The sequence below is a fragment of the Cherax quadricarinatus genome, chromosome 72, assembly GCF_038502225.1.
Source record: "Cherax quadricarinatus isolate ZL_2023a chromosome 72, ASM3850222v1, whole genome shotgun sequence".
In the NCBI taxonomy this organism is placed as follows: domain Eukaryota; kingdom Metazoa; phylum Arthropoda; class Malacostraca; order Decapoda; family Parastacidae; genus Cherax; species Cherax quadricarinatus.
This window is the reverse complement of record NC_091363.1, coordinates 7034716-7058199: the sequence shown is the minus strand read 5'-3', so window position 1 is coordinate 7058199 and position 23484 is coordinate 7034716. Positions and strand designations below refer to the sequence as shown.

Sequence of the window (23484 nt, the reverse complement as noted above, 5' to 3'; positions counted from 1 at the left end):
GGTTACCAAGGACTTTCATGCCAAGGATTTGATCATCTCTAAGAATAGGACCAACTACAGTTTTCCTGGTGTGTCGTTCTCTACAACTCTCTTTGAGGGCTGAGTTAGGTGAAATGAGATTAGTCAGGGAACAGGACAAGACAAGTGCTTCCTAAATCTTTATTATCATTCGCTTGAAAATTATACAATATAAACAACTGTCAGTGATTAAACAGGAGAATGGACAGGGTCACGAACCTTAGTATGTATGTTTATCCATATACATATATAAACAGAACCAAATTGAAAATTTAAAAATTATATCAGTGTATTATTTCTTTATTTTGAGTAATTGACTATATGGGACTTTTTCTTGATGTCCTGTTCCCAGTCCTTTCCATCAAATTTTTCAAGTGTTATCTTCTTAACAGTGCCTTCATCCAAGCAGTGGGGCGCGATGCCTGCAGGAAGATGAAAGGAATTATAACCATGGGTAAGCGCTAGACTCACAGGGGTCCTAGAACGCCTGGGAAATGGAAGGTTATCGGGTCTGATCTGAGTAAAGGGGGAAGGGTTTGTTGCATTTCCTGGAATCAAGAGCTCTTTACCTTGAAAGGAAGATGAAGACAAACGAACTGTCAGTCTTACGAGAGCATTCTGTGTAATCGTTAAATCATATCTTGCGCTGTATTTCGGTTTTATAACGTTATATTATTATTATTAAAGATAATTAAGATTATAAAAGCCACTATATAGATAGGTGTATGAAAAACTTTCATAACTATTCGGACAAGAGTAATGAATCAGGGAATGTATCGTGCAGTGACCAACAATATCCACCCTACTGGAACTTAGGAAGACAGAATATGATAAATAACTTACCAAACTCATCCTGCCTGATCCAAAGGATGTAGGGAGTGGTGTGTGACACTTTCTATTCTGTATGAACTTGAGAATGTAGGAAGTGGAGAGTGACTTACCATAGCCATCTTGGTTGGATCTAGGGATGTAAAAAGGCTGGACACCGCAGACGGTGCAGAAGGTATGCTTGGCTGTGTGAGTGTTGAAAGTGTACGTGGTGAGGGAGTCGTGACCCTTCAGTAACTTGAAGTTGGTGGATGGAACAACAAAATGCTTGTTCTGCTTCTTCACGCAGATGCTACAGCTGTTGATAGGTTAGACTAGGTCAGTTCATGTAACAGATCATCGCTTAAATTTCTTATATGTAGGTTACATGGTGAAACTAGATTAAATTAAAAAAATAAAGCTCAAGGGTGGGCCTATACCATGGATTATGCATTAATACTGTGCTAAGCAAATTATGTTTTAGAAAAGCATTCCCAGAGTGTATTGTATTTATTGGAAATAAAATTTACTGCAAGAGTGCAAGGATAAAATAATATTACTGAATTATTATGGAGAAGCGCTGAATACGTATGAGTTACGCAGCACATAATAAATGGGAGGCAATCAGGTTTAGCTAAGGTAAAGGGAGGATAGGTTTAATTCATTGGGCGCAAGTACGTATAACAAAAATCGCCAATTCTACTGAAGGTGTTTCAACTGCGTATCATTAGTACTGGCCCATTCTCCTTAGAGCGTTGGCATTAATGTTAAGGCTCTAAGAAACTATCATATGGACCTCGACTGCCTGCTAAAGTTATTACAGTAATGTTTGTTATCTATAAAGGATGATTTGAGCCAAATTGACGTAACCTAGAACAGCAAAAACTGTTCTTGTGTAGATCGTTGATATCTCTCTTCCCTGATGTTTGTCTTGGTGTAATCGTTCACCGTAAGGTTCTATTTCACAGAAACAGTACGCGGTGGAACAAAACTAAGTTCAAACTTGAGGTGATTAGATTAGATTTTGCCACCGAAGTGGCTAGTTTAATGTGCACGGTGAATAGGTAGAAACGCACGAAAAATGAAACACGTGAACTGTAACCTTTGTTTACCAATGTAATTTGACGACCACAATATTACCAGGGAAGAGCACTAAACCCGTAGGGGTGACAGCTCTTTGAGCAATGGAAGGCAGTTAGGTTTGATCCAATGAAGGAAAGTGTGGAAATTTTTTACATAATTTCCTAAATGTAGACCTGGAGTACCTGGAACACATAAATAGATAATATAATAATTGTGTAATAAAATATGATGCTGATTTGATCCTTTCGAGAAATTTGGAGTGAGGGGGCACATGTGGAACAGCTGCGGAGTGATGCGGCAAAGAGACGCCATATTAAATTTAATGTGTGAACACTGGACTGAATTGTGCAATGTAATCAGGCGTTCTCGAAGGTCAGTTGGTGTATATCGGCCTCAATCTGTAATTCAGAAATTGCTGAAGAATTGGGATAAATAGTGTGGAAAACCCTTACAATTCGACAATCAGGATGGAAAAATAGAGGACTCCAATCCTTCCCAGCAACACACCTTAGCTAAGTGATGCTTATCCATAACGTCCAGTAGTTTTTGCATTGACCATTATAAATTTTAGCTGCTAGGGTAAAGATAGGGTGTGTTCCATCAGCATTGTCCTCCTGTGATAAATGGTAAGTAGTAATACGAATTTTTCTAATAACACTATTAATTTATGTATAATAATTACATTCTGTGTACCCATCAAGCCTATCATATACAGTCTACACAAGTTTAATTTATCAGAGCAGCTGATTTTAATATAATTATTAATTTAATATCAGGTCTGACTTTCTGTGAGTGTGGTAGGGAGTGGGCATCGAGGGAGTTACAGTTAGGCGACCTGCTGTGACTAAAGTCCCACTTACCTTACCCAAATTACTTGCAGGCAATAATTCAGGTGATTTGCTCACATAATAATAATAATAATAATAATAATAATAATAATAATAATAATAATAATAATAATAATAATTCACAAGGAGGATAGATTCACTTTCTTGGATCAAAAGTCCCTCACTGAAATCAAGGCACATCTCGAGAGGACAACCACTACAGCAGATATCCCATTCTGATAACTGCATTATAAAAGAACAATATATACCCATATGCTATAACAGTTAAAAAATATATACAAAGAAAATTAAATTGGTTGAATATGAAGAACATGAAGTTGTCATACTTGCACTCAATGACTTTGATGTGTGAAGGTGCCACCACCTGGAACCTGACAGCACCACAGTGGCACCCACCTTGGTGGTTTACCATGGCACGCTCCATATCCACTCACTTTAACCTGAAAGAGTATGTCATGCCAGGTAAGAGATTTGTCCTCCGCTTTATTGGATCAAATCTGCCTCCCACTTCCCAGGCGATGTATGATCCATGCGGGGTTAGCCCTTGCAATATGAAATGAGTAATATTTCTTCCTAGTGATGTACTTATCCCCGTGGGGTCTGACAAAGACCTTTGTGACCTCTACAATCCTGATTTTTGCACTACTGCTCACAGGATGAGCCGCGGGTGCACAATAAACTAGCCACACAGGCGGCGGCACAACTGACATAAGAACATAAGAAAGGAGGATCACTGCAGCAGGCCTGTTGGCCTTATAATAATAACCTAACAAAAGCAAGTAATATCATTTATCTCCATTTGGTCCTTCCCTAGGATAAGCCCGAGAACTCCTAGGATTGGGTACTGACTTTAGGTATCTGGACAGCAATTCTAGGGAGATTTTCAAGAAAGTCCTAAAATAGGATGCGACCCACACTAGACTAACCCTTAGATACCTAGTTACTGCTAGGTAACCAAGGACAGCAAGTGTAAGGAGATTTGCCTGTGTTTCAGCCCGACGGCCCAGCTCTAGGACCCTTTTGGTTATGCATTACCGAGCTATGAGACACTATTTTAAGGAATAGTCTTGATGTCAGCGTATAGGTGAATTATGGCCTTAATAAACCTTGTGCAGCCAATGGATTTTTAAACCTAATAATGTAACTACACTAACGTGGAAATATAATAATATACTACTAAATTCTTCCCAAAATTGTGACCAAGACAGAAGTAACACCTATTGTTATATATTCACAGGGAAGGGCTAAACTCGTAGGGTTCATACAACACTTAGGAAATGAGAGATAATCTTGTTTGATTCAACGAAAGGAAGTCTGCAATTATTTGGATCAAGAGCCCTTTTCTAGCATCATGGCACCTCCTTGAAGGGACAATGTCCATAACTCGCTTTGCAACAGGAAACTTTTTTCCTAACTCATAACTGGAAACATTCTGCATAGTTCACAACAAGAAGACGATGTCCATAATTCCCACATATAACATACCGCATCAAAAAGGCACGGCCCCGAACTTCTAAAAAAAAAAAAAAATAGCTTTGCTCGCCTTACCTAATATACCAAGTCTTAAAAGTGCTAAAATTAATCTCCGCAAGAACTGTTAATATAAAAAATGTAGCAGGAATTGCTTGAAAAGTATTCATAGAAGCAGCTGACATAAATTATTCTTAGCAATATGATGACATATGATGAGACTCTTCTGGTCGCTTGTTCTATTTAGGCTGGAATATTGCTGCACACTAACAGCGCCTTTCAAGGCAGGTGAAATTGCTGACCTAGAAAATGTAGAGACAGCTTTCACGGCACACATAAGTACGATTAAACACCTAAATCACTGGGAACTGTTGAAGTTCCTCGACCTGTACTCCCTGGAACGTAGGCGGGAGATATAATTGTATACACTTGGAAAATCCTGGAGAGATTAGTACCAAATTTTCACACGAAAATCACTCCCTATGAAAGCAAAAGACTCGACAGGCGATGTAACATTTCCCCAATGAAAAGCAGGGGCGCCACTAGCACGGTAAGAGACAGCACAATAAGTGTCAGGGGCCCAAGACTGCTCAACTGCCTCCCAGCATACATAAGGGGGATTACCAATAGACTCCTGGCTGTCTTCAAGAAGGCACTGGACAGGCACCTAAAGTCAGTACCTGATCAGCCGGGCTGTGGCTCGTACGTCGGTTCACGTGCGGCCAACAGTAACAACCTGGTTGATCAGGCCCTGATCCACCATGAGGTCTGGTCACAGACCGGGCCGCGGGGGCAATTGACCCCCAAAACCCTCTCTAGGTATAACTCCTAAGAAACTCTTTGTTTTTGTGACCCACTTTAGCGTCCCAGTCACAGTGGGTCACAGAACCATCATAGTGGGTCACAGAGGCATCACAGTGGGTCAGAGACTTCGTAGTGGGTCACAGAGGGTCACAATGGGTCACAGTGAGCCACATTAATCTTAGCAACAAATGCCTCCACTTGCTTTTAGCCTTGTTTAAGTGAACCTTAATAATTATTGCATTAGTAAAGCATTGTATATATAAAGTGGGGCCAAGTAAACCAAGTCCTAACCGATATAAGCTGGGAAGATATACTAAGCAACACAGACCCCAACTTATGCCTAGAACAGGTTAACTTGGTGGCACTCGATGTATGCACAAGGCTTATTCCTCTAAGAAAAAGGAGGAGTAGATGTAAAATAGAAAGAGACAGGCGCTCCCTTTACAGGCGACGGAAAAGAATAACAGAGCGGCTAAAAGAGGTCAATATATCTGAAATGCGTAGGGAGACACTGATCAGGGAAATAGCAAGCATCGAACTTAAGCTAAAGGAATCTTATAGGAGTCAGGAATCGCGGGAAGAACTAAAAGCCATAAATGAAATCGAAAGAAACCCAAAGTATTTCTTCTCCAATGCCAAATCAAAGTCGAGAACAACGTCCAGTATTGGGCCCCTACTAAACAAGATGGGTCCTACACAGATGACAGCAAGGAAATGAGTGAGCTACTCAAGTCCCAATATGACTCAGTTTTTAGCAAGCCGCTAACCAGACTGAGAGTCGAAGATCAAAATGAATTTTTTATGAGAGAGCCACAGAATTTGGTTAACACAAGCCTATCCGATGTTATGCTGACGCCAAATGACTTCGAACAGGCGATAAATGACATGCCCATGCACTCTGCCCCAGGGCCAGACTCATGAAACTCCGTGTTCATCAAGATGACACCCGAATCTGCATGACAGTGTCTTCCATTGCAGACACTGCAAGGCTCCAGGCGGACATCAACCAAATCTTTCAGTGGGCTGCAGAAAACAATATGAAGTTCAATGATGAGAAATTTCAATTACTCAGATATGGTAAACACGAGGAAATTAAATCTTCATCAGAGTACAAAACAAATTCTGGCCACAAAATAGAGCGAAACACCAACGTCAAAGACCTGGGAGTGATCATGTCGGAGGATCTCACCTTCAAGGACCATAACATTGTATCAATCGCATCTGCTAGAAAAATGACAGGATGGATAATGAGAACCTTCAAAACTAGGGAGGCCAAGCCCATGATGACACTCTTCAGGTCACTTGCTCTATCTAGGCTGGAATATTGCTGCACACTAACAGCACTTTTCAAGGCAGGTGAAATTGCTGACCTAGAAAATGTACAGAGAACCTTCCCGGCGCGCATAACGGAGATAAAACACCTCAATTACAGGGAGCGCTTGAGGTTCCTAAACTTGTATTCCCTGGAATGCAGGCGGGAGAGATACATGATTATATACACCTGGAAAATCCTAGAGGGACTAGTACCGAACATGCAAACGAAAATCACTCACTACGAAAGCAAAAGACTTGGCAGACGATGCAACATCCCCCCAATGAAAAGCAGGGGTGTCACTAGCACGTTGAGACCATACAATAAGTGTCAGGGGCCCGAGACTGTTCAACTGCCTCCCAGCATACATAAGGGGGATTACCAACAGACCCCTGGCAGTCTTCAAGCTGGCACTGGACAAGCACCTAAGGTCGGTTCCTGACCAGCCGGGCTGTGGCTCGTACGTTGGTTTGCGTGCAGCCAGCAGTAACAGCCTGGTTGATCAGGCTCTGATCCACCAGGAGGCCTGGTCACAGACCGGGCCGCGGGGGCATTGACCCCCGGAACTCTCTCCAGGTAAACTCCAGGTTCCCATACCCTGGTGAAACGGAAATACAAATAGGGAAAGCAGGTGTTAACAATTATGGTTAGCGGAGCACAAAACCCGCAGGGGTCATGCGGCACTGGGAATAAGAGGCAACGGGAGTCCATCCAAGGAAGACGAGGTCCAGAACCAGGTGACATGTCCAGTGTCTCGTCTCGCTCAAGACTGAACCTGGAACCTTCAGCTGTGACTATTTCCCTACCACCTATCCACAAGGTAACTAAGGTATAAGGTGTAAAGTAAAAGGACACAAGTGCAGCTAATGTGACATTTTATTGTGGCAACGTTTCGCTCTCCAGGAGCTTTGTCAAGCCGTTACAAACAGTACATGGACACAGAGGGTATATATAGGCTCAGAGTGAGGTGCAATACTAGTGATAGTAGTAGTAGTGGTGATACTACTACTACTTATATCACTATTACCACGTTGCCACAATAAAATGTCACATTAGTTGCACTTGTGTCCTTTTACTTAACATATTGTCGGTAATTCTACCAACTTCATTACAAGGTATAAGGTACAGACCTAAGTTTATCCCAGGTTCTCTACACATATGCTGTTATGCATGATAATCTATGTAACTGTATTTGTTTATACCTGAATAAACTTACTAGGTACATCAAGAAAATAAGTCACTGTTTTTGTTATCCTACTTAATTTACACTTACGTTATTTCGCAAACAGGCGAAAAATAAAATGTTAGGTTATTATGTAAGACTATTGTGATCATCGAAAATGTGTGTAAGTATAATAAAATAAACTTACCAGGTTATCCTACCTTAATGTACACTTGTGTTACTAGATAAGGCAACTGCAAAAATATTGTAATTAATCTAAATAAAAGCTTACAGAACCAAACAGTTTTAATGGTAAAAAAAAATATGTATGTAAATAGTTACATTAGAAACAAGGCTTATTACTCACGAGCTAAGTGAATAAAAGAGAAGTTAAAATGATAGTATAAGCAGTACAATGGTCGCCTGATGGAGGTGGTAGAGTGACTGAGGTGTTGCAGCTGTGTGACCGTCTTGTATACTGCCAGCTACCAGTACTAGTCACGTGTTCACATACACTTACTTTTAAATTTCATTGGGAAGCGCTAAACCCATAGGTGTTATACAGCTCCTTGGGAAATGGGAAGCAATTAGATTTGATCCAAGGGAAGGGTGGGTAACTCCAGTTCTTTGGAGCAAGAGCTTGTCACCAGCATGCAGGCACTTACCTTGAAGGTTGTGTTGACGTCACTGGTCTGGGACCTGCCAGTGCTGTCAAGCTGGTTTATTTACTTCTTTGGCTTTATATTAGTATATTTAGGGGTCATACAGCGCCTGGATGAATGTTAAACATGTTATAAGGTAGGGGAGGAGGACACGTCTGATTCCTTGTATCAAGAACCATTGAGGTTTCTTGATACAATGGAATTTTTTTTTGAGGGAGGGGTATTTTAGGTATGATAATTATACTTATGTGTACCTGTACCCGGATAAACTTACACCAACGTCAAGGAATCTCCTGAATTTGGGTACATAATTTTTTTTACAATGATCTCGAGGGCACACGCATGTTATGGGAACAAAAATCCTATGAAATAGATTTTACCTTTGATAACTCAGTGATTTGTCCATGAATTACCAAGAAACTCATTTATGTCTGTGGGAAATTCAAACTTAAAACGAGAGTATTATTAGATTATATTCACTGGAGAGCGCTAAACCCGATAAGATAAAAAGATGCAGATAAATATTTTATTTCTTTGTAATTATGTAATTACAATTTTGGTTTACTAAGTATGTACAAAGAAAACCACTAGCATGCCGGGGCATTTCTGGCAGACTAAGCCTAGTACATAATAACTACTTAAATCTAGACAAGATTAGTTAATTTGTATTAAATTTTTTTTATTTAATTTTAATACTAATGCGAGGTAGTCAAGGTAGACGTTTATAAGAATAATACTCTTGAAGTTGTACGTAAAAATAATATTACAATTAATGGTTCATCCCCACACTGTAATCTGTATAAAGAATTAACTTGATAATATTTCGTGGATTGGCAGATGTTTAATAGACTAGAGGTCATATAATAACTGATTAGAAGTTGGTTTGGTTAGTACTGAAAGATGAGATGATTTTTAAGCAAAGTCCAGTTCAGGTAGTGAATTCCAGATCTTCGGGCCCTTTACCTTCAAGAGAGGTTCCTTCATACTGGTGAGGGGCTCTTGATCTAGGGAATTGGATCTCTGCTTCGGTTCCCTGAATTGAGCCTGAATGCCTTTCATCCCCTCGCATGCGCTGTATAATCCTATGGATTTAACGCTCCCCCATGATTATAATATATAATAATATTCAGGCCCTTTATGTCCATTGCATTTTTTCATAGTGAGACACACGAGGGATGTTAAGAGTGCCTTATTTATGCCTTGTATTGTGACTGCGTTCTGTTGTAACTATTAAGGAGAAGTTTAAGTGGAGGGTTTATATTGGAGTTTAATGTTCTGTATATATAGTAGGCACAATAATATGAATGTATGTCTGGTATATTTAACAAGTTCAGGCTTTTGAACATTGGTGGGGTGTGGTGTCTAGCACAGGAGCTGGTAATCATCCTCACAGCAGCTTTTTGTTGGGTTATTTGCTGTATAGCCCTTGTGGCTTAGCGCTTCTTTTTGATTATAATAATAATAATTGGGTTATTTAAGGTGGTTGACTGTGGTTGATCTCCCAGGCACAAATACCATAGGTGAGATAGGGAGGATATATTAAAGAGTGGTATAGGGTAAGGAGTGTCGTTTGGGGTACATAGTATCTTATTTGGGAAAGGATGCCTATTATTATTATTATTATAATCAAGGGGGAAGCACTAAACCCATAGGATTATACAGTGCTTGGGGAAGGGATGGAAGGTATTCAGGTTTAACTCAGGGAACTGGAGCACAGATCCAGTTCCCTAGATCAAGAGCCCCTCACCAGCATCAAGGAACCTTCCTTAAGGGGGAAAGGATGCCTAATGATTTGGAAATAGCGGATAAGGAATGGAGAATGGGAAGTAATAAGATTCGATCCAAGAAAGGGGTTGGGGTATCTCCAACTTCCTGGATCAAGAGCCCTTCACCGGTATTGAGACACCTTGAAGGGTAATCTTAATATAAATATTGAGGTTAGTGTGATTAAAAATGTATTGAGGTAAACTGGAACTTACGAATCAAGTCCTCGTCAGATTTCATAACCTTTCAATAAGCCATCATTCACTCTCATCAATCAGACAAATTTTGTAAAAAAAAAGAAGTACATGTACCTCAAAAAAGCGAGAATTTTTATTTAAACTAGAAAAAACCAGTTGGAATAATTTCCACCAGTGTTTTGTTTCACAGGCAAATTATAGTTAGAAAAGCATTCATGGATAAAAAGATAATTATTATAATCAAAGAGAAGATAAAAAGATAAGAAATGTCCAGTGAGCAGGACCTTCTAAAGCTTCCCCTTGACCCTTACAGGTTTAGCATTTAGATATGGTAATAATAATAATAATAATCTAAAGCTCCTCAAATGTTTCTGGCATGAGACATAATATTATAATTATTAATTTAAGAGCTAAGTCATATATATCACATGAATGGGGAAGTGCTAAGCCCAGAGGGGTCATATGCTACCTGGGGGTATGGGAAATATTCAGGTTTGTTCCAAGGTAGGGGAGGGCTAGTCTAATTTCTTTAATTAAGAGTTCCTCAACAGCTAAGGGTCATAAAGTGCTACAATAAGAGACACAATTATCTAGCCAATGGTTTTCTTTCTGTTGTCACTGCTGTAATATTAATTTCTAGTGAATAATCAGTGTCATTTATACAATTTTTCTAATTATTGTTATTATTATAATAAAAAACCAAGCACTAAACTTTCTTACCATTAAATATTAGACTTTTTTCTAACAACAGTGTTAAAATTTTTTTTTAACTTTACTTTTTATTCCTTTGATAAGAAGCCATCAGTGCCTCTCCCATTTACAATATCTTGATAAGAAGCCATGAGTACTTTCTCCATTTGCAATCTCTTGATAAGAACATGCAGAATTTGCCTCTGATTCAGTCACTGCTCTAAGACCCTTACTTTATCTCCCACCTTGCTTGATTCATATTCCCTCTGACTTTTTGCAGCAACCAATTTATTACACAAACTTTGATAATACTTCTTTCAGCACTCCTCACATTATTATTATAATAAAAAAGAAGTGCTAAACCACAAGGACTGTACAGCGCTGCAGCACTCCTCACAGCCCTTACAAACTCTGCCCCTGCTATCCTGTTCACCCTTGCTATACTATGATCCCACAGCACCCCCTGCCCTGCAGCACTGTATGGCCCTAGTGGGTTTAACACTTCATTTTCTGATTATAATAATAATCTTGATAAGAAGCTATCAGTGCTTTCCTCATTTACAATCTCCTGATAAGAAGCCTGGAGTTTACCTGGAGAGAGTTCCGGGGGTCAACGCCCCCGCAGCCCGGTCTGTGACCAAGCATCCTGGTGGATCAGAGCCTGATCAACCAGGCTTCCAGTTACAATAATTAAAATGATCACCTATCCACTAATTTCTTAAGTTATAGAGATCAGTATTGTATTTTAAATTTTACTGCTTATAAATGAATATCTATAAGCTGACATATGGAGGTTAAAAGGCATTTTCAGCAAAGAAATCTTTTACTAATACATACCTTTCATCCTCTGGAGGTTGAATGAAGTACTGTACATGGATGCCATGATGATAGTGATAGGTAAAACAAAGAGGTGAAGTGATGGCAGGTTAGGTCAGGTGTTATTGGAAGAGATCATGTGTCATTTGGTCAGGTTATGTTATATGTGAAGTGATGCCCGAGGTGATACCAAAGGTTCGGGTTGTGTTATTTTATATTTATGTTGATTCAGGATTATCTGAGTAATAGGTTTATAAATCATTTAACATCCCCATCCCTTTGTTCTATGGTGCTGGTGATATCTAACTTCCATGGATTTGGGCTCTTTGACAAAATGATTCTCCCTCTAGGGCTCCTGAACCATCTACAAGTAAGCCAGTGGAGCTTTGACAGCTTCTCTGATGCTTCTACATCTCCAAGTAGACCAATGATGGAGTTTCACAGCTCCTGTAACTCAGAATAAAAATTATTCTGAGTCACCACTATATGATCACACTAAATAAATTTCATGTCTACTTCATAAAAGGTAAATAATAAAAATATCTATCATACTTTCAACTTCTTTATTTTCAAATACTATTATTTTCAGTTGTGTGTATATTCCTGTATTATGTATAGTATTGTTTGTAAACAAAGTCCATTGGTTACAGAATTGTCCATTAATGTTGCTTAGTATGGTTTTGTCAAGAACCAGCAAACGAAGTCTGTTATGTACAGAATTATCTGCTAGTATTAGGTTCAAGGCAAAAACAATTTCATGTTCGGATTTAATGGACATGTGGCATTACCGGACACTTTCTTCCCCCTACTAGTCCATCAAATCTAGTTTTCACTCTGTATGTAGGTTCACCTCACTTTATGCAAATTTACTAATAGGTGATGCTCTATTAATTCCACATGAGCAATATATATTTTTCCATATGCAAAGCCTGTTACCCAAAATTAAGTGTTTATATTTTTATTGGCCTTAGTATGGCTGCCATGGGTATGAAGTGCATATACAACATAAAACAACGGATACCAGGTACAGTGTATATAATTTAAAATTTTTTAGAGGACGATCTGCTTATAAAATAATCTAAACAGAAAATAAATATTCAAAGATATATTAAAACCCTTTATTATCCTTTCCTTTACATTTACATTGCACTATATGAAGTTTCATTTACTGAATTGCTACTCAACTTTTCTATTTTCATATAATCTTCTCTCTTCACAATATCTCTCTTTATCGCGCTCATACTTTTCGATGTATACCTGGGGAAAGAAAAACAAATTATTTTTTTTACACATTCTTAGACATTTCATATACATTCTCTTAAGATTGTGCATATATTTTGAGAGTCTTAGACATAACCAGGAAATGTGTGGATAACTTAATGGTCCCATTGCAAGCATTCTATAAGTAGCTGCAGCCCTTCCTATTTACCAGAGGAACTTTTATCAACTACTTAGATAATTTAATATGATTCATCTAGTCCTGCCATGCACAAAGTACATAAAATAAGACTACTGTTGTACCCCATCCGTAAAGATGATAATGCCACACATGTTCAAGCATAAACATACCAACCCATGAAAACATTATATTTATCCACCATTACACAGCTTCCTTAATTATTATTATTATTATTACAATCATAACCAAGCACTAAACCTACAAGGGTCATACAGCACTGACAGCTTTCTTAAAAAAAGCTTTTTATAGCAATCAACTTTCCTCCCTCTCCATACAAGCTCAAAACATCATAATTACTCTGCTCATGAGTTTGGTAGGGTAAGTAAAAGAAGGAAATTAAAAGTGAATATATAGAAAAGAGTAGAGTAAGGTGATAAGGATAACAAAAATTTAGGTAATGAAAGATTGGATGTCAGACTGGAGGGAGGGAGTATGAAGTGAATGTATTCAGGCTTTTGTGAGTGGACTTGTCAGCAGAAGAGTCTATGAAAGATGAGGTGAATCATAGAACTGATAGAGGAAAAAGGCAAGTGGTGCACTGAGGAGTCTGCACTGACAAAGAACGTTATCCATGGAAGCAAAGAAGGGAATGTATGAGAGTATAATTATACCAATGATCTTATATGGATGTGAAGCATGAGTTGTGAATGTTGCAACAAGAAGGGTGAAGGCAGTGCAGATGTCATGTCTGAAGGAAATGTGCAGTGTGAATATAATGTAGAAAATCCGTAGTTTGGAAATTAGGAGGAAGTGCAGGGTTACTAAAAGTATTATCCAGAGGGCTGAGGGGTTGTTGAGGTAGTCTGGACATTTAAAGAGGATGGAACAAAATGGAAACAAAGCTGCAAATGATCCAATTAACATAACGCTAAACGGATCATCAGTCACAAGACTCACAGAGGGAAAATTCCTAGGTATCCACCTTGACAGTAGCCTTAAGTTCCGGACACACATACAACAAATCACCAAGAAAATCTCCAAGACCGTAGGCATACTATCAAAGATAAGGTACTACGTTCCACAATCAGCTCTCCTGGCACTGTACCATTCACTCATATACCCTTATCTTACATATGGAATTTGTGCATGGGGATCAACAACATCCAATCACCTAAAACCTCTAATAACCCAGCAAAAGGTAGCAGTAAGAATGATAACAAATTCCCACTCCCGCCAGCATACTCCACCAATTTTCAAAAGTCTGAATCTGCTCACCATTAAGAACATCCATACTTATTCATGTGCCTACTACATACACAGAACAATACACGCAAATATAAACCCTCCACTAAAACTTCTCACCAACCTAAACAGGACACATGACCACAACACAAGACACAGATCTCTTTTTGATATACCTCGTGTCCATATCACACTGTGTAAAAACTCTATGCACATAAAGGGCCCCAAAATATGGAATTCATTACCAGAAGATATTAAAGTAACCCAGTCTGAAAATCAATTTAAGACTCTTCTCAAAAGCCACTTAATCACCTTATACTAAATGCTAAATACTCAGTACACACATACTCACTTATGTACTCCCACATCATAACTTCAACAATCACTTTGAACCTTTTATCCATTGTTGACAGGAATATAATTGAATCATTGTTTTCACAAAAAGCATTTTCGAATACATGTCTATGAATATATCTTTTGTCTTATACAAATTTTGATTAATTTATAATTAATAATCTACTGTATGACTATGAAATAATTACTATCCTACTGTACAACTATGATATGATCCTAAGTGTTAAGTAGTCTGTAAGCCAATAATGTTAAGTTGGCCCATAATGCCTAGGCATAGTAGAGGCTCTCTTAGCATTGCAACCCACTATTGTAAATACAAAATCTGAATGTACTGTTTGCAAAGACATATAATAAATAAATAAATGGCCAATGTGTTAATAAAAAAAAAAAAAATAGTGTGATATTTAAAGATATACATACTGTGTTGCCGGACTTCAATGATGGTATATAGATAATTACTGATACAAATAGGGGCCACTGGATAAAGAGAAATTTGCAGAAAAGCAAGACTGCATAAAGCAAGGAAAACCCTGTATGCTATCAGCAATTTAACAGCACCTCTTTCCAATACATCAGGAAAACTGATGGTGAGGATGAGCTAGCAATCTGGGCGTTCCATCAATGATTATGGATGCCACTGCAATCATCAGTAAATCCTAGGAAGAACTGGTGGCAGTCATAATGAATATGTGGAAAAAGTTTGGCCTTCACATATCAATAACTTCCATTGATTGTAAGAGAGAATTCCAAAATACAAAGGATTGTACTGCATTTTGTAAGTCATTCACCATAAGTAGTAAAGGAGACCCAATTCTCTGTACAGTAGTGGTGTGACAAAAAGCTCTAATCTTGTAGCCAGGCTTACCATGTACAGAAGGAATATGGGCTTTGCCAAGGATGTTGGATGTCAAGTGGATGAGGCTGATGTGCTGGTGGTGTTAAAGTTTCATGGAGAGTCCCATACTAATGAGCAGATACAGCTTGCAGAATGGCAAGCCATATCAGGAGAGGATGAGAAGGGAAGGGGTTGATATCAGTGCAAACAGTTAACACTTCTGTGTTGACTCAGAGAAGACTGTTTAACCCTTTGACTGTTTCGGTTGTATATATACGTTACGAGCCACTGTAATCAAGCAGGAGAAAGCTGGTAGGCCCACATGTGAGAGAATGAGTCTGTGTGATCAGTGTGCACCATATAAAAAATATCCTGCAGCACGCAGTGTATAATGAGAAAAAAAAAAAGGGACCGTTTTTTTTGGATTAAAATGCTGACTTTGTGGTGTATTTTCGTATAGTATTTATGGTTGTGTTCTCGTTTTCTTGGTCTCATTTGATAGAATGGAAAACATATTATAGAAATAGAGGTGATTTTGATTGGTTTTACTATGAAAAGAACCTTGAAATGGAGCTCAAAGAAGGGGAAATGTTTGATTTTTGCCGATGTTCAAAAGTAAACAAATGATGTCATTGTCCATTAAATGTTCAACTAGCCATTCTAATATGCAGTCACAAATGGGTTGACATTATTTATACAATTATTACAATATTGCAGTAGTCTGCATAACAGTAAATCTTCTATTTTTTGTTTGAATAAAAATTCAAAATAGAAAGCAAGAGTAATATCAGAGGGGCCTGGAGATGTGACTGATGAACAAAGAAAATGTTATTTTAGAGCCAGGAATGTCTGCATTGTTCATTCTGGACCCTATTTTGAAATTGGCATATTTTTTAATTTGCGTGAAATTGGCCAAATTGCAAATTTCTGACCACGTTATTGAGTAGTTGAAATTAGTATATGGGCAGTTTCTTGTACTCAATCGATAGAACAAATGGAGATCTAAAGAAATAGCTATGAGTTTGGTCGACTGGAACAATGGAATTAGCGGAAAATAGGGCTCAAAGTGGGCAAAATCGCCAATTCGTAAATATCGCCGAGGTCGCTAACTTCGTGAGAGCATAATTCCGTAAGTTTTCCATCAAATTTCGTTCTTTTGGTGTCATTACCATCGAGTAAAGATTCTCTATCATTTCAAAAGATTTTTTTTTTTTTGTTAATTTTTTGATACCAGGAGACACCTCAGGATTTGGGCTTTCGATAGTCAAGGGGTTAAGGGTTTCAAGCATATAGAGGAGGGATTGGAGATGTTCAAGATATATATTCCAAGATTACACAGTGAGCCTCAGTATGAATTGCTCCTGGTTGCTATATGCAGACCTTTAATCTACACAACCTTCAATGGACAAAGTATAACTTACAGAATGAGCCCTTCTCCCATATGTTAAAAATATCATGAATAATGTAGTAAAAATGCTTTGACTAACCTCTGTTCAGTCCTTGATGCAAAAAAAAATATATATATATACATATATAAATTATATACAGCACATTTAAATTTTAGTTCAAGATAATGTGACTAGTTTTTCTATTACACAAAGTAATAACATTTTATAACAAAAACTTACTTTTTTGTCATCTTCTGAGAGGGCACTCCAACGTGCAGCAAGAAGCTTAGTCAACTGCTTTTTGTCAATGGGCCTTCCAGTTTGCTGCAGGTGCTGAACTGTGGTACTGTCTCGCTGCTCCTGACAAAACTGAAGGAAAGCATTGCTAGGACGTTTGGGTGTGGATGGATCACGTTCCATCTTCTCTCGCTTTACCTGTAACTGTTATGATGTAAAATTAATTAAAATGCATGTTTTGTGTTGCTTTCCCATGCTTAAAATGAAACAAACATATCTCAGTTACACATACAGTACAGTGGTTCACCCAAACAACAGACCTACCTGCTAGATCCAAGAATCCACATAATGCAACGAAAATATTTAGGAGAACAATTTGTAATAAAGCACAAAAAATGAAAATAAGAGTTGCTGTCCTTTTTTTTTTTTTTTAAATTCCTGCATACATGTATATGTACACTACACCTAGGTAGTAGGTTGGTAGACAGCAACCACCCAGGGAGGTACTACCGTCCTGCCAAGTGAGTGTAAAACGAAAGCCTGTAATTGTTTTACATGATGGTAGGATTGCTGGTGTCCTTTTTTCTGTCTCATAAACATGCAAGACTTCATGTACGTCTTGCTACTTCTACTTACACTTAGGTCACACTACACATACATGTACAAGCATATATGGTTTAGAAAGACACGTAAGCAAACACTATGACATATTTATTAGAAAACGTTTCTGTCCTGGGACCTTGATTACTTCTAACATACAGAGGTAGAAAGGCATTATATATATAGGCGGAGAGTGAGGTGTGACGTCATAAGAACATAAGAATGGAGTAACACTGTAGAAGGCCTACTGGCCCATGCGAGGCAGGTCCTTATCAAAACAACCTCTGCCTATGATGAGGACGGGTAGACGATGAAATCATGTGACTCCTGTGTTGTTGGGTTGGTGGTGCTTAAGTATCATATATGCCAATGTTTTTGAAATTTTGTAGTTTCCAGTGTTGCGTTCTATAGTGTCGGTGACGGCGATTAGTGAGGCTTCTAGGCACCGTCGGCATCTGAGGTCTGGTTCGGTGAGAACGAGTTGTGCCTCATTCCAGTTCATCAAATGTCCCGTGGAGTCTCTGTGGAGGACACAGGCGTACCTTACATCGTCTCTGTTAGAGGCATTTCGATGCTCATTCAAGTGGACTGCAAGATCTCTGCCTGTCTCGCCTACATATTTCTTGGGACAGAACCCACAGGGGATAGTGTAGATGCCTGCTGTAGAAGTTAGAGGTGTGGGGCTGCGTTTCGTAGTGAGGTCTTTGATAGATGATGTGTTTATGGTGGAAACGTTGATGTTACTCATAGCAAGTGCCCGGCGAGTATTCGTGGCAACATCACCACATGGGAGTACTATGAACTGCTTAGGGGGTTGTTCCATGGGCGGTTTGTTGAGAATAGCTTGTGCCTTAAGTCTGCAATCTCGGATGAAGAAAGATGGGAACTGAAGACGTGTAAAGGCTTGTGTTATGTAAGTGCATTCTTCTTCTAGAAAACAAGGGCTGGAGATGCGAAGAGCTCTCAAGAAGAAGCCAATGAGGACTCCTCTCTTAGTGCGGGTGTCTTGGTGTGAATAAAAGTGTATAAGATCGTCCTTGTTGGTAGGTTTTCTGTACACTTTGAAGAGAAGTTTGTCACTGTCGGGAGATCTGCACAGTAGAACGTCGAGGAAAGGAAGTTTGCCATCATTTTCGAGTTCAAGTGTAAACTTTATTGATGGTTCAACTGCATTGATCTTGTTGAGAAGGGCCTGGATCTTGAGACGTCTCATGGAAAACCTGGAGACAGAGAAATTCAGCACCCTCATTCCCAACACCGTTACCTGGCTAAGATACGTTGATGATGTATTGGTTTTCTATCCGAGACGTCTCAAGATCCAGGCCCTTCTCAACAAGATCAATGCAGTTGAACCATCAATAAAGTTTACACTTGAACTCGAAAATGATGGCAAACTTCCTTTCCTCGACGTTCTACTGTGCAGATCTCCCGACAGTGACAAACTTCTCTTCAAAGTGTATAGAAAACCTACCAACAAGGACGATCTTATACACTTTTATTCACACCAAGACACCCTCACTAAGAGAGGAGTCCTCATTGGCTTCTTCTTGAGAGCTCTTCGCATCTCCAGCCCTTGTTTTCTAGAAGAAGAATGCACTTACATAACACAAGCCTTTACACGTCTTCAGTTCCCATCTTTCTTCATCCGAGATTGCAGATTTAAGGCACAAGTTATTCTCAACAAACCGCCCATGGAACAGCCCCCTAAGCAGTTCATAGTACTCCCATGTGGTGATGTTGCCACGAATACTCGCCGGGCACTTGCTATGAGTAACATCAACGTTTCCACCATAAACACATCATCTATCAAAGACCTCACTACGAAACGCAGCCCCACACCTCTAACTTCTACAGCAGGCGTCTACACTATTCCCTGTGGGTTCTGTCCCAAGAAATATGTAGGCGAGACAGGCAGAGATCTTGCAGTCCACTTGAATGAGCATCGAAATGCCTCTAACAGAGACGATGTAAGGTACGCCTGTGTCCTCCACAGAGACTCCACGGGACATTTGATGAACTGGAATGAGGCACAACTCGTTCTCACCGAACCAGACCTCAGATGCCGATGGTGCCTAGAAACCTCACTAATCGCCATCACCGACACTATAGAACACAACACTGGAAACTACAAAATTTCAAAAACATTGGCATATATGATACTTAAGCACCACCAACCCAACAACACAGGAGTCACATGATTTCATCGTCTACCCGTCCTCATCATAGGCAGAGGTTGTTTTGATAAGGACCTGCCTCGCATGGGCTAGTAGGCCTTCTACAGTGTTACTCCATTCTTATGTTCTTATGACGTCACACCTCACTCTCCGCCTATATATATAATGCCTTTCTACCTCTGTATGTTAGAAGTGATCAAGGTCCCAGGACAGAAATGTTTTCTAATAAATATGTCATAGTGTTTGCTTACGTGTCTTTCTAAACCAACTTGTCGGTATTTATTACCAAGGTTTATACCACAAGCATATATATACAGTGGACCCCCGGTTAACGATATTTTTTCATTCCAGAAGTATGTTCAGGTGCCAGTACTGACCGAATTTGTTCCCATAAGGAATATTGTGAAGTAGATTAGTCCATTTCAGACCCCCAAACATACACGTACAAACGCACTTACATACTTGGTCGCATTGGGAGGTGATCGTTAAGCGGGGGTCCACTGTACATACACACAACTCTGGGGTTTCTGCTATTTTCTTTCTAGTTCTTGGTCTTGTTTATTTCCTCTTATCTCCATGGGGAAGTGGAACAGAATTCTTCCTCCGTAAGCCATGCGTGTTGTAAGAGGCGACTAAAATGCCGGGAGCAAGGGGCAAGTAACCCCTTCTCCTGTATAAATTACTAAATTTAAAAAGAGAAACTTTTGTTTTTCTTTTTGGGCCACCCTGCCTTGGTGGGATACGGCCGGTTTGTTGAAAGAATAATAAATACACACACACACACACACACACACACACATACACACACACACACACACACACACACACACACACACACACACACACTCGTGGGGGAGTCACGCGGTTTGAGCTTGTGTTTTGGTGGTAATTTCTGACTGTGCCATAAGGAATAGAGTGTGGGATACAGGCGTGTGCACGCATAAGAGTGCATATAATCACTTAAGCCCCGAAAAAAGGAAATATAAGTGATCACAGAAAAAAAAACAAAGGGAATAGTGGCTAAGTGTTAGTGGGGGCCGTTGGAAGGAAGGTGAACGGATGTGTCAAGCCTAAATAGTGTTGCCATAATAACGCAGTGGGGTATTTTGAAGAATAAGTGCGACTCAAGACCAGGGAGATAAGAGATATGTATAGATGTGTCAGTAAATACAGTGAGTGAAAAAATTAGATGAACTAGAGACTATAGTGCCTACAGGAAGTTAGTGGAAAAATTACCGTGAAGCATCAAACTTCTTCAACTTCTGGGACACAGGACGGACCCGCAGCGTTACTCCACTGCCAGCCGCAAGTAATGTTCACCTAGTTTGAGTTGCATGGGGTCAACAGCACCAGTCTCTAGCTGGAATTGGGGGTCACTCTCCTTGAGCTATCAGAATTAGAATAAGCAGCATATACTGGCATTTAATAGAATTTATTGAGGTGTAGGAGAGTTAAGCAGTAATAAGAGGTAGCGGCACACAGGCGAAGCCTAGTATATTTATTTTTGAACGTAATTTTAAACAAGACAGTACAGTGGGAACCAAGAGATCGGGTACATATGCAATACATATGTAGTACATACGTGGGAAATAAGGACTGTTTACATAAACATATGCACACACACACACACACACACTAGATGAGAACAGGCTCTGCTGTTAGGCACTTGAATAGCTGTAGCACACACACGCACACACACACACTCACTCACACACACACACACACACACACACACACACACACACACACACACACACACACACACACACATGCACACACTCACACACACATGCACACACACTAGGTGAGTACAGAATCTGCTGTTAGGCACTTGAATAGATGTAGCATGCACACACACACACATACACACACACATACACACACACATGCACACACACACACACACACACACACACACACACACACACACACACACACACACACACACACACACACACACACACACACACATGTGCACACACACACACACATGTGCACACACACACACATGCACACACACACACAGACACACACACACACACACACACACACAGCCGGTGAAGAGGCGGGGCCAGGAGCTAGGACTCGACCCCTGCAACCACAAATAGGTGAGTACACATGGGGGAACCATACATAGTTTTAAGGCGAGGTATGATAGAGCTCCTGGGGCAGGGAGAGAGAGGACCTAGTAGCAATCAGCGAAGAGGCGGGGCCAGGAGCTGTGACTCGACCCCTGCAGCCGCAAATAGGTGAGTACACACACACACATACACACACACACACACACACACATATACAGGATTTCACACCTTCCTGTGAAGTGACCCTCTAACCCTTCCTTTCTCCCCCGTCTCTCTCTCTCTCTCTCTCATCCTCTGCAGTAGCCAGGGTAAAGGTCCTAGAATTTGAGGTAAACAGGTTGAAGCAAGTCTCAGGGGCAGTGACCAGAGAAGACACACCATACGAAACTGAGAGGCTGAACAGGAAGGAAGGAGATATGAATTATGCTAAGGTCATATCAGCCTGCAAAGAAGGGCCAGGGAGTGGAAAGGAAGAGCAGCTGGGTGCAGATGGAGAGGGAATTAGGCCGAATGCTGAGGCACAACCATGCTACCAAGAGCCACTGGAAAAATCAAGGGAGAAAATGACCACATACAGACAGGAACCAGAGTCACAGAGGGAGAGGCAATGGGAGGAGGAAAGGGCAAAATCAGTGTTTATCCATGGGCTTCGGGAGAGAGAGGAAAGGACACACACTGAAAGACGGCAGGAAGGAAGAAAGGAGATTGAGAAAATCATCACGGAAATAGGGGGAGAAGACATGGACGAGATTGTAAATTTTCAGAGAATAGGGGGGTACTTGAAGGGGAGAAACCGACCGATTAAGCTGATTCTCAGGACAGAAACAGTGCGGAACAGGATCCTCCAAGAGAAACCACGGTTGAAAAGTTCGGAAGAGTACAAGAAGGTGTTCCTAGACAGAGACAGAACACAGAGAGACAGCAGCTGAGGGAGAGGACAAAAAAGCGAAAGGAGCTAGGAAAGGAGACAAGGATGGAACCAGCAGAGGTCAGTCAGAGCAGAACAGAGCAGCAAGGGCAAGCACACACACAACTATCCTCAGAACCCCACAACCTATCATACTATCCCAACACACAATACAATCCATACCCACAGCTTCCACCTAACCCCCAACCATAGAATCCCACAGTATGCTACCAGGTCTCCCACCCCCATAGGCCCCCCAAACCACAGTGTTGGAAAGGAAACTGAAGGTATGGTACACAAATGCTGATGGAATAACAAACAAGTGGGAGGAGTGGCAAGAAAGAGTCAAAGAGGCATCACCAGACATCATAGCGCTCACAGAAACCAAGCTTACAGGTATGATAACAGATGCCATCTTTCCAACGGGATACCAGATCCTGAGGAAAGACAGAAGAAACAGGGGGGTGGAGGAGTGGCATTGCTGATCAAACACCGATGGAATTTTGATGAGCTGGAGAGAGGAGACAGCGGAGAAGAAAGTGATTGCATAGCGGGAACGCTTCACTCTGGAGGTCCCTAGGTGATAATTGCAGTGATGTATAACCCACCACAGAGCAGCAGGAGGCCAAGGCAA

General features: G+C 40.2%; 2 protein-coding genes across 5 annotated transcripts in view; both read right to left on the bottom strand.

Annotated features, from left to right (window-relative positions):
* Positions 1–145: 145 nt before the first annotated feature.
* Positions 146–8189, bottom strand: LOC128705175 (centromere protein V). Of its 4 annotated transcripts, none has more exons than XM_053800381.2 (4): positions 8170–8189; positions 3083–3196; positions 960–1144; positions 146–440 (listed from the first exon to the last, which is right to left on the bottom strand). In XM_053800381.2, exons 2-4 carry the CDS (start codon positions 3178–3180, stop codon positions 319–321), a joined length of 405 nt encoding a protein of 134 aa, XP_053656356.1. In that variant the 5' UTR covers positions 3181–3196; positions 8170–8189; the 3' UTR covers positions 146–318. The 4 variants fall into 4 exon arrangements, with proteins under 4 accessions (XP_053656356.1, XP_053656355.1, XP_053656354.1 ...); XM_053800380.2 differs by lacking the exon at positions 8170–8189 and adding an exon at positions 8025–8163; XM_053800379.2 differs by lacking the exon at positions 8170–8189 and adding an exon at positions 7872–8018.
* Positions 8190–12737: 4548 nt separating this feature from the next.
* Positions 12738–23484, bottom strand: part of LOC128705177 (uncharacterized) — a 21155-nt gene continuing 10408 nt past the window's right edge. The window contains exons 5-6 of the mRNA XM_053800387.2: positions 17092–17292; positions 12738–12890 (exon numbers count right to left, since the gene is read on the bottom strand). Of these exons, the coding sequence (XP_053656362.2) occupies positions 12810–12890; positions 17092–17292 (282 nt within the window). The 3' untranslated portion in view covers positions 12738–12809. The remainder of the gene's footprint in view (positions 12891–17091; positions 17293–23484) is intronic.